This window comes from Perca fluviatilis, chromosome 12 (assembly GCF_010015445.1).
Source record: "Perca fluviatilis chromosome 12, GENO_Pfluv_1.0, whole genome shotgun sequence".
NCBI lineage: Eukaryota > Metazoa > Chordata > Actinopteri > Perciformes > Percidae > Perca > Perca fluviatilis.
In genome coordinates this window covers 784,329-796,513 of record NC_053123.1, presented here as the reverse complement: position 1 = coordinate 796,513, position 12,185 = coordinate 784,329, and the positions used below count along the sequence as shown (strand labels likewise).

The window sequence follows — 12,185 nt, the reverse complement described above, 5'->3', positions numbered from 1 at the left end:
ACACTTGGGTTGGGCTTTGCGCTGTGCTGTGCTGGGTGCAAGATAGGGCCCAAAGACTGTAGATTTGACCTATTCTTCCCAAAACTAAAGTTAACAGAAAATCTTAACACACATTATGGATTGAACTGAAGTCTGACTTTGCCCATTCCTGGACATTATTAGTATTGTTTTTCAGTAAGACTTGTGATTTCTTAGGTTGTGAATCACCTGGGCAACAGTTGCTGTGTACAGTTGTGTTTTTCTTTTCTTTTTTAATAGGCCTACATTTTAAGATTTAGACATACAATTATCTTCACATAAAACACAAGTAGCGTATGCGTGCTCTGCAGTGTCTTCCATCTCAGCCATTTAACCCTGTGACTCAGTGTTTTATGTATTTACAGCTTAGCCCTGATTGGCCTTTCTCTATGAGGGATATGTAATGTAATCTTTTCAGAACTTTTCTTTAACCATGTTGCAAATGTAACTAAGTAAAGTTTATTTCTAGAGCACATTAAAACACAGCTTAAGCTGACCAAAGTGCTGTACAAAAAAGCACTGAGTTGCCGGCACCTGCAGATGCTCACCCACCAAGAGTCTGGGTCTGTCCGAGGTTTTTCCTCGCCACTGTCGCAGTAAATGCTTGCTCGTGATATTGGTTGTTTTTTCATTATTATTTCAAGCGTCCTGAAAAAAAACGGAAGGGGTCAAAGGCTCCAGTCTTTATGCTAAGTTAGGCTAAACATAGTCTCGCATTGTCAGATCTTCCTCCACAGCGCTGCGGAGGAAGGTCTGGCTAGTCCACACAGCATTCCGGGATGGGAGAAAAACGTGCTCTGGTTTATTGGCATTTCTTTAAACCAATCACAATCGTATTGCTGAGTGCCGGACGTAGCAACAGTGCCTCTGCAAAATAGTCTCAGGAAGGAACTTGTTTTGGTGGAACATGTGTACGTTCAAAAGTTGTTATAGTGGGGCAACAGAAAACTCAGATTGGACAGATAGTCTAGTTAGCTGTCTAGATTTACCCTGCAGAGATCTGAGGAGCAGTTAACCATAGTCCTCACAAATCCACCGGAGGTTAGAACGCCAACACAAAGGAAGCGGTAGGAAACGGATATCCGGCCGAAAAAGAGAGACATAATTTCCGGCGGCAACGGAGCAATTGTGTATATTTCACTGAATTTAGATAAATTGTAGAGACTTGGATTTGGACTTTCTTCTGTTGAACAGTGTCAGAAAGTCTTTATTACATCGCCTGCGTGATTTAGTGGTTTAAAAAAATTAATTAAAGAATACACGAGGCCAAGGAACATTTATGGGACCTTTGGCATAAAAGACGTTGTCCGTAGGGTGTGTGCCCTAGCTGTCTGTGAGAACTACAAGCATCTTCCCTCCTTACTGGCATTGCAGGATGATGATGCTGCATAGCATAGCTGTCCAATAAAGTTTTAAGAGGCCAAAGGGCAGAAAATGTTGGAGCTGTGGCGCTTTCACAATTCACATTTCAGAATGATTCTGTTTTTATATGCATGCGCTTCTGAACACTGACCCCATAAAAACATTAAGTATTGGTTAATTTTTGATTTTTTTTTCCAGCTGATTTTTCCCCTCCCAATTGTATCCGGCTGTAGCAGGGTGGACATAAAGAGCGGTGAGCTGGGCAGTTCTTGCCACTGTTGGCCATCATCTTCTTGGATATCGGAGAAGGAGAAACTGGAGAAGTTTCGTGGAATCTTAAGAACTACCAAGCCCTGAGGGAAACTCTCATCTAGTCTTCTCTTTTCTAATTGGCAGCCACCGATTATCCTCTTCTTCTACCGTTGCATTGTCCAAAATGCCCATGTTAAAGGCCACAACTGTGCCTGCTGCCTGCGCCCCTCTCTCCACAGTGTGCTCGGGCGAAAACTGTCTCGTTCCTCCCGGCAACTTCAACGAGACACTGGGCCTGGTACTGAGCACTGTACTCACTGTGATGCTCGCTATGGTCATGTTCTCCATGGGCTGCACCGTGGAGGTCAAAAAGCTGTGGGGCCACATCAAGAGACCCTGGGGCATCCTCATTGGCTTCCTGTGCCAGTTTGGAATCATGCCTTTCACAGCCTTCGCCCTGTCGCTGGCCTTCGGTGTGCTGCCAGTGCAGGCTGTTGTCATTATCATTATGGGCTGCTGTCCTGGAGGCACCGGCTCCAACATCATCTGCTACTGGCTGGATGGAGACATGGACCTAAGGTAAGAAACGTGCTGGGCCTGACTGTAGAGCTGCAAAGATGAATGGATCGGTTGTCAACTATTTAATGAATCGCCAACTATTAGTATTTATGAAAAATACAAGTGACAAATCAGCACAAAAACACACGCAGCTTCTCTTGATTATTCAATTTGTTGATGTTGGAACTAGAGCTACAAAGATAAATCAATGACTTGATTAGTTGTCAACTATTTAATTAATCACCATCTGTTTTAATAATCAGTCAGTTTGAGTCATTTTGTTGAAAAGAAAAGACTTCTCTGATTCCAGCTTGTTGTGAATATGTTCTAGTTTCTTCTCTCCTCTGTGACAGTAAACTGAATATCTTTGAGTTGGGGACAAAACAAGACATTTGAGGACATCATCTTGGGCTTTGGGAAACACTGATTCACATATTTCTCCATTTTCTGACATTTTAGAAACCAAACAACTAATCGAATAATCGAGAAAATAATCAAAAGACGAATCGACTATGAATGAAAATGATATGAAAATATGATATACTAATTACTTAGTTAGTTGTTAGTTGCAGGCTCATAGGATTATCTAATGTAAGTTAATGAATGTTGTTTGGATGACTGAATGCTGTCAAGCTATTTGAAAAACCTGCCAACCTGACCACACTGGATGATTTAATGGTTAATAACACATATGCTGTGCTAAACTATATCTCAATCTGTGTGTGATAAACAAGATTTTGTAAATGTGTAATATAATCTCTAAATGCGTACTTAGATGTGTGAATATGTACAGGGATCTGCAAATGTGTATTCAGAATCTGTGAATGCGTAATCAGATTTATGAAGGTGTAAAAACAAACCTCCAAATCTGTATTCAAATTTGTACATGCATAGACAAATCTGTAAATGTGAATATTGATATTAAAAGTCAAAGTATTTTGCTCCAAGAGCTGGAAATACAGATAAGTCATCAGTCACAACTCAGTCTTTTAACACGTGACTTTTGCTACACTTGACAGAGATCTGCAAATGTGTGCGGAGATGTGTTTGTTCTGCTCGCACTGTACACACTGGCTGAGTGGCGTGAGCGTGTCAGCTGCGTGGTGTGTCAGTTTTTATTTCGGCTCCCATGTTAACAGGTTAGAGCTTACACACTGCCTGCGTGACACGCACGTCTCAGAAAACGCATGCATGCTAGAAATAGGACCGACGCCTATTTTTCACGCGACGTTGGAAGCGTTTCTAAGCAAAATGGAATAGGAAAAGATGTTTATATGTCATTTTGACACAGATACATATTAATAAATGACATTTTGAAAAATCTCTAGGTTTTTACATAAATGCAGATATAAATGTAATTAAAAAAATATATATTGATTTTCAAATCATTGCACCTGTAAATACAGAATGAAATATTCTGTAGCCTATTTTCACATCAATACTGCCGACGATGTCTTTGCTGTAATCAAATAAGTATATATTTATGTTGAACATGAAGTGTACTACTGCTTGAGTGCAGTAAATCAATGGGAAAAATACACGTGTACAGCCACGCAGATGACACGCAACAGAAATGCCACGCTCACGCCACGCAGCCAGTGTGTAGCCGGCCTAACGGTTACATTTCTCAACCCATTTCAGTCGTTTTTAGGGTTAATGATGTACGTGGAGTAGAAACAAAGTGTTGTCTCTAATTGGAATCTCGATAGTTAGGCTATAATCGCTGCTAGGCCCAACACTACTCTTCTCAGAAGCATCAGCAGTGGCCATGAAGCCAAAACAACTTGGTATAATATGTCTACATAGCCCAGCAATGTCACACGTAACATCTCTGGGCACCGTGACACAAAATGCAGGACAGGCGAGATACGTAGCGGCACTGTTACACCCCACCTCTTGGGAACACCCAGTCAATGTGTCCTTCTACACCCAACATGGGTTAGTAATAGGATAAAATGTAGGATGATATGTGTCAAAGGGTTCTGTATTTGACCCAATGCAGGTTGGTAATGAGGCTAACATGGGGTCAGGCACACCATTAGGAAATTATGGACAGGGAGGAACACATATTCCAATTTGGGCCCTTCATTCACTACCCCGCCAGCACATAGACTTTTTCCTACATGTGGTACAAGTATAAAAAATCAGCGTCAGGACCCACATCCCCTTTTTGTGTCTCATAAGGTAGTGTACTGTGTAAGGTATGATCGGCCAGCAAGGACATCAGTTGATACTTACTTATAGGAAAATATAAAGTCTCATTGAAAAACTACAATTCTTGAAAGAAATATGTTATTAAAAGAAGCTTGCTTGACATAATCTCCCCTCCTCAGTATCAGTATGACAGCCTGCTCCTCTATCCTGGCCTTGGGGATGATGCCTCTCTGCCTGCTCATTTACACCACCACCTGGACTTCCTCCGACACCATCGAGATCCCATATGACAGCATTGGTAAGTAAGAAGCAAGACAAATCTGTAAGAATTGTACAAAAACTTTGTACTTTAAAGGGATGATAAAATGCAAAACCAATTTTACCTTGTCATAGTTGAATAACAACAGTTTGGTGGGTAAATAGGACATACATAGAAGCTCAAAATTCCATTGACACCCCTTTACTACTACTTTTGAAACTGCCGCTGAAAACGGGTGAATCTCAACAAATCTGGAAGCTTACGTAAGCATCCCAAGACCTGTACCTTTGTCATGCCCATGAATGTATTAAGAGAATGGTCACGCCCCAACATTTACATAGGCTACACAACTGACCTGAGATCAGGTAGTCTTCTGAATCTAGGTCGCACAGATCTCTGCTATTCCATTACAAAATTCACTTCTGAAACTTTTTTATGCGAGAAACGAGAGAGAGAGAGACCAAACGCCGGTGCCCTGACAGAGCTCCAGGGCCTGCAGCTCGCTGTTCTCCCTCCCCTCTTCCTGCTAAATGGCCGGTGTGTGACTGAGAGCGCGGTCAGCAGCTTGTTACACACACAATCTCTTACTGCAGGTTCCAATAATCTTATAATGGATATGTGTGTTGAGTTATTTAAACAAACGATTGGGGAAATAAACGCCTCTTGTCTGCGAGTCTCATTGATAGAGCCCTCGGTGAGCTGGAGTCCATCAATGAGAGCTAGCTAGCCTCCTCCTAACGAGACCTCTGAAATTCACAAAAATGCAGTAAATCCGAAATCGGAGAAGTTTTAGCTAAGCTTTTTAAGACCTTGGGGAACCTGTAATATACATGCAGTGACGAAATTCAAACTGTAAATATACTATAGTTATGCCGAAAGTGTAGCTATTTAGCCGCGATATTTTTCCATTGTATTGAATGGGACATATAGCTAGCTAGCTAGCTGCTCCTTCTAACAAGACCCCTCACCTTCATAAAAATGCCTTAAATTCAAATCGGACTGTTAGCTTTTGTTAACTTTGTAAGACCTTGGGGTAGCTGTGATATAAGTGCCGTGACGAAATTCAAACTGTAAATATATTATAGTTATGCCGGCAGCCGGCCGTGGAGCCCAGTAATCAACAAAGGGTGACTTTGCCCTGGGTATGGAGCCCAGCAGGCTGCCACTTTCTCGTCAGACTGTGTGGAGCTAAAGTCCAACACGTCTTACCAAATTTGCAATTAGCCATACATTTTCATAAAATGGCCCATATTTGAGCTTTATATAGTTGATTTCTCGCATAAAAAAGTCTCAGAAGTGAATTTGGTAACGAAACATTGCAGTGTTTGGAATATGAGATTCTGTCGCTTCTTAATGTGTGTGTATTGGGATTCGCTCAACCAATCAGCGCGCGTCTCCAATGTGTGTGTATGGGGATTCGCTCAACCAATCAGCGCGCGTCTCTAAAGTGTGTGTATGGGGATAATAGGGAACTAATCAGCGGGCAGCTCATCTAAATATTCATGAACATACCATATTTGGAAGAAAAGCTCTTGTTACAAATAGGGCCAAAACACAGGGATGCATAAGGGCCAATAAAATATCAACCAGGCCATTTTCAGCCCAACCAATGTTACATACCCCATTAGGAGACCATAAGGAACAGTGTGAAATACCTTATATAATCATTCTATCACCCCTTTAAGGTCTTACACGCCTATTGTTTTATCGGGTTGTTTGATCACTTTGTAGTTCTTGTAGTAGCACTGTACAGGGTTATTATTATCCTATAATCGTGTGCTGAAATGAAATCTGTGTATATTCAGGTATCACTCTGGTGGCCCTTCTTATCCCAATTGGTGCTGGGATTTTGGTTAAACGCAGGTGGCCCCACCTAGCAAAAAAGATCCTCAAGGTAAGAATCTAAATATGACTCAATTTATTTTGTGAATATGATGTTTGATCAAGGTTTTTTTTTACATTTTCACACGTGGCTTTATCCAATGAAACAGGTAGGGTCCATTGCAGGCTTCGCTCTCATTGTCATCATAGCTGTGGTTGGAGGAATTCTCTACCAGTCCTCCTGGAACATTGCTCCCTCCCTGTGGATTATTGGAACTGTCTTCCCCTTCATTGGTTTCGGCCTGGGGTTCTTCTCAGCCCGCTTTGCGGGTCAACCCTGGTACAGGTATGGTGACAGCATTGTAGTGATGTTGGCATATACCAATTTTGTCAAATAAATCCTGTATTTGCATTTATTACATAATTTATATTTGCTTCATAACTTGTTTTTAAGATGTTGATCCTGCCAAAGGGATATAGTTTCAAGGTTAATTTTTAGTGCTGTCAAACTATTAAAATATTTAATCGCGATTAATCGCAATAATGTCATTGTTAACTCACAATTAATCGCAATTAATCGCACATTTTTATCTATTCTGAATGTCCCTTGATTTCTTTTTGTCCCATTATTTTTCTCATTTTAATGCTCCTATCAACATGGAAAAGTGGATTGGCTTGCTTTGTGCTTTTGACGCTTGGCTTTGACTGGGGGGCGGAGAATTGGCATCAGCTGTGTGCTCGGCCATCAAGTGGTATTTCAGACTGGACGTGCTGTGATAATAGCTCAGTTCACAACGACAATGACAAGTTTGGTCTTGTCAATGGAACCATTTGGCAACTTTTTAAAAGTAAACTTACCATTCAGAATCTTATTGGCATCCATTTCGGCGTCTCGCACTCGCCATCCACTCAAAACGTAACATTAGCCTGCTACTCTTTGGCCGGCATGCAAGCCCAAACAAGTGTGCGCGGCGTGCCTGTTGTGTTGTTTCTGGTCTAGCTAGATCCAGTGTGGTGTTGTAGTTTTCTAACATTACTAGTTGTTGCAACAGCATGTGAAAAAAACTACAAAGTTTGCTAGGCCAAAAAGAACGTTAATCTCGTGATAAAAAAATTTATGAGTTAATAACGCGTTTAACTGACAGCACAAATAATTTTCTTTTTTTCCCTCTTTTCCCATGCATTGTTGTCTAAGTTACTAATCAACAAACATCAAACCAGAGAGGTGATTGTTGGAACAGTGTTTAGGCGAAACTAGACGGTTTTTGACTTTGATTGAAGTGTGTTTTACAATGATAAAATGACTGTTTAGGATAGCGATTTCGTCTTCAACAAAAATGTCTATCTCAGATTCAGATTCAGATAACTTTATTAGTCCCCAAGGGGCAATTCAGTTTACAGCCAGCCCATCCATTAAGGGTTAAACAACTTAGAATGCATTAAAAAGTGCATTAGCACACAATCTGTATAGGTTAATAACTCATGAATCAAAATAAAATAAAATAAACAAACAATAACAAACAATCAATAGACAACAAATAGTATAAGTAGTACAAATAGTACTACAGCAGTCATACATCCTCCTGTATACAGAAGCTTGTTGTTCTCTCCTGTAACATCCACACATTTACACATTTACCCAACTCAATCGTTACAACCTCCCACATATTCACACACCTGCTAGTGGCGGAACAGAGCAACGGTGTAGGGATCCTTTCCATAATCTTGTCAGACACTTAGAATAATAATCTGAGTCAGTGGCAAAACAAGCACTTTTAGTGGATGGAAATTGAAGGTGCGCAATTGCCCATTGTGTGGCGGTCTTGCTCAATACCGGACCAATTTCAAAGATTGTTGTCCCCACGATTCACTTAGACACAAAAACATGAGAAAACAGGGTCCAGGTCTAAAAAACAAAATCAAGTTTCCCTTTAATTAAATTGTATAAATGCTGAAACCACTTCTGCATCAACAAACCCCAAATCCCTCCTTTGTTCAGATGTCGAACCATCGCATTGGAGACGGGTTTCCAGAACTCGCAGCTGTGCAGTACCATTGTCCAGCTGTCCTTCAGCCCTGCTGAGTTGGAAGTCATGTTCGCATTCCCGCTCATCTACAGCATCTTCCAGCTGGTGGTGGCAGTCATATCTGTGGGAGGTGAGTTTAGCAGGCAGACGCATACACACTTAAGGACGGCATTTTTTAAACGGTGGTAGCATTTTAGTCAAAACTGGATGTTGTCATCTACCACCAAAAGAATATATAGGTAGTAGGGCTGTCAACCGGTTAAAATATTTAATCATGATTAATCACATAATTTTCCATAGTTAACTGGCGATTAATCACAAATTAGTCGCACATTTTTTATCTTTTCTAAATGTACTTTTAAAGGGACCATTTTCAAGTTTTTTAATGCTCTTACCAACATGGGAGCGGAGAAATATGATTGCTTTATGCAAATGTTTATTATTATTACGTCAATCTAAAACAAAGACAAATACTGTCTAAAATATTCTCAAGAGTAACCTCAAAGGTAGTGTTTGCTCAAAAATATACTGAAACCATAATATGGCAAGATGGCTGATTATGTTTCTGAATCCATATGTTTTTTCCTCTGCAGCCTACCAGATGTATAAAAAGAGATGTGGCGGTGGTTCAGCTGATGCAGACAGTGAGGCTCCATCCCTGGAAGCTGGCGACAGTGACTCAGCAAAAAAGAACGGACACGCTGTGGACAACAGTGCCTTTGAGTTTGATAACGATGGCCACAGCGGAGAGAAGGACGTCAAAAAGATCACCCAGCTGTGAGATCACAGACCTGCAAATCACAGACTCTGGACTGATCAGTATGTCAGCACTACTGCAGACAGCAGCCGAACACACACACTGTGAACACACACTGCACTCTGCAGGCCGGAGCTGTACACCACAGCGCCTGTTCCAAAACATTTTGCAAGAACCGGGAAGCCCAAGTGTCTTCCCTAGTGTGGCCCACAATTAACTTCAAGGGGGAGCAATGACTGATACACTGTATTATATTGTGTTGAATTGCATTGTATGAATATACAAGACCCTCCTTTGACTTAATTTATTCATATATTATCTATATTTCTGTCAGAAAGCCTGTTGTGTCTTTACATGTCTGATTCAAACTTGGGGCTGGGTATCATTCGGGAAAATTCCGATACCTAATTCTGTCCTGGGTTTTAACTTAATAATCCAAAGTTAAAAAAGACTTAAAGGTCATAAAAATCCATTTAGATTTAGCAATTTGATGATGCATCCACCTTAATTACTAAAAAGTATCGGTATCGTATCGGCGATACTGGCCCTGTATTTACTTGGTATTGGATCGATACCAAATATTGCAGTATTGCACACCACCACTAAGCGGGCATATGGTAACTTAAGAAGTAATATGACCTTGTGTGCTCTGAGGAATTTGGCATGCAGTTAACACACCAGTCCTAATTTAACTCCTGGTGTTCTTCACCACTGTTTTGGAAGAAGGCAAAATATGGCTATTAAAGTTATTTATTTAAAATTTTTCTTTAAAAGTGGATAGAGACTTTAAAGTAGTACACAACTTCTTTAAAGTGTTAAATGAATCATCATTCATGTAACATTCATCATTTATCTGGTAAGGCTCAGAGCTGTGTCACATGAGAGACGATGTTTCGCAGTCATGAAAGCCACTAACAGAGCATAATGCTTCTATGTTTAAAAGAAAAGGTTATTCTGATGTAGCAGATGAAATCAGTGGTTACTACGGACCACCTTTGGCCCTTGGGCCCAGATGCAAACTTCTGCTCTGTGTTCTCTGCTCATTCAGTTCCTTTCACTTCTTCTATGCCTCTTTTAGACTACAGTAGTCAATACATAGAGTGGGAGGGTGGGATCGGGCGCAGGTGATTCTTGGCTTTTTGAAATGCATGAGCTTGTGGTTTTACATGTCCGTCCAAACTGAAGAAACAGGGATAGACAGTATATCCCAGTATATTTATGAAACATATTCACAGCTAATATGTTAGTCCTCTGTATTGTGCAAATGTAAAAAAATCACAAAATTAAAGATTTCATGGATATATTGTATGTACATCAACAAAATATTTTACAAAACTCTTTGCTTTCCTATTTACCAGTATGTGTAAGTCAAGAAACGTGCCTTCTGAAATGATGTTTTTATCAAAACACTTTTACATTGTTGTTGTCTATTTTGTTGTAATGATTCATGTTTTTATGTAAATATGTGAACTATTCAGCTCAATAAACTTATTCATATTTGTTAACTTAGCCTTTATGTTGTATGTGTATTTAATGTAGAAGTGATAATTGGTAAGTGGTAATATATATATATATATATATATATATATATATATATATAATACATTTTATTTAAAGGCGCCTTTCTCGGCACTCAAGGACACCGTACAGGGATACATAAGACATTTAAAAGCAGCAAAAAATATATATGAATATTTTAATTATTCAAATGACAATGACCCCTATGCAGGGGTGTAGTGGTAATTGGTGAGATGTGTGTACTATAAGATAGATGGGTGTGTTGCCGAGGAGGAAGTGGGTAAACTCTCCTATATATTCCACTGGCTCTTTGGCTGATAGGCGTTAGGTGTTGGGATGGTTACTGTTAAAACGTATTCCACTACTATACATGCCCTAAAATTTAATTTGTAACATACACATGTATGCGCAAAATTTGGCTAGCTGGATCAACCAAGAAAATGATAGCTCAGCGCTGGCTCCTCCCCTCCCCACTCGCTTTGTATAAAACAGTGGTTAGTATATTTTCGGGACATAGTTATGCAGAAGCTCTCTACAGCAAGGATTAACAAAGCCAAGTCATCGACTATAGACCTGTGGAGAAACACAGCAGCACAGGTATCAGTCCTAATGACCTCAGGGCCACAAGAACTAGAGGAGAGCGACTAGGCAAGGTGGGATTTCTGTTTTTGTTTCGGTTTCCTTGAGACCGCAGAGGGTGGGGGGTGGGAGAGGGTTGTTGTTCTTGTTCAGTTGTGTTTGTCTGTTATGTATGTTCAAAAAATATATAAAATAATCAAAAAGAAAAGAAAATGTATGCAAAAATACATGCATCAAAATTGAAGGACAGAAAAAAAAGGAAACAGAAATGCAAGGGAAGAATGGTACACTGCACAATCCTGTAAACTAACAACGGCAGCACAAAGAGACGAGCCCCACCCAACCCCTGCATTTGGTTTGGTTCGTCACGAGAGAATCATAAAAAATAGTGTAGAGTACTGGCTAGAAAGAATGTTAGGATTTAAAATAAAATAAGGTCCAGATGAAAGTAAAACAACAATTGAGTATCAGCCATCACATTTTCTTTTTATCTCGGCTGTGTGTTGGACCAGTTGTGGCCTCGCCGTCGTCCATTCATTCATTCATTCCTGATAATGAAACACCTCGTCAGCCTTTAACCCGCTTGGTCACTTGCCAAATAAAATTTTTTAAGACCATTCATTTACATTTAAATGCATTTTACAATCAAAATCTAGTTTTTTCAAACAATAACTGCTTTCCTGGTAACACCTGAGGGGTTGACTAATACCTGGCAATCATAGCAACCATCCCATAAGGTTCTTATGCAATGCAAACATTGTTCACTGCTCCAGGAAATAGGACGGGCCCTTAGATACGACTTGCCTTCCTTAGCAACGGGAGATATTTATATAGTCCGCTCAGCTCGTAGAACCCTTCAGCTCAGACAGCTACGAGCCAG

The 12,185-nt window shown here is 40.3% G+C and overlaps 2 protein-coding genes across 3 annotated transcripts in view; both read left to right on the top strand.

Annotated features, from left to right (window-relative positions):
• gtpbp8 (GTP binding protein 8 (putative)) overlaps nt 1-1,646 on the top strand; it is a 57,008-nt gene extending 55,362 nt beyond the window's left edge. For both annotated transcript variants that reach the window (XR_005640887.1, XM_039817395.1), the window contains one exon: nt 1,579-1,646. The gene's annotated coding sequence lies outside the window, so the exon portion shown is untranslated. The remainder of the gene's footprint in view (nt 1-1,578) is intronic.
• Nucleotides 1,647-1,783: 137 nt separating this feature from the next.
• Nucleotides 1,784-10,717, top strand: slc10a2 (solute carrier family 10 member 2). Its single transcript, XM_039817392.1, has 6 exons — nt 1,784-2,211; nt 4,524-4,642; nt 6,409-6,497; nt 6,595-6,770; nt 8,424-8,581; nt 9,045-10,717. Exons 1-6 carry the CDS (start codon nt 1,817-1,819, stop codon nt 9,230-9,232), a joined length of 1,125 nt encoding a protein of 374 aa, XP_039673326.1. The 5' UTR covers nt 1,784-1,816; the 3' UTR covers nt 9,233-10,717.
• Nucleotides 10,718-12,185: the final 1,468 nt, after the last annotated feature.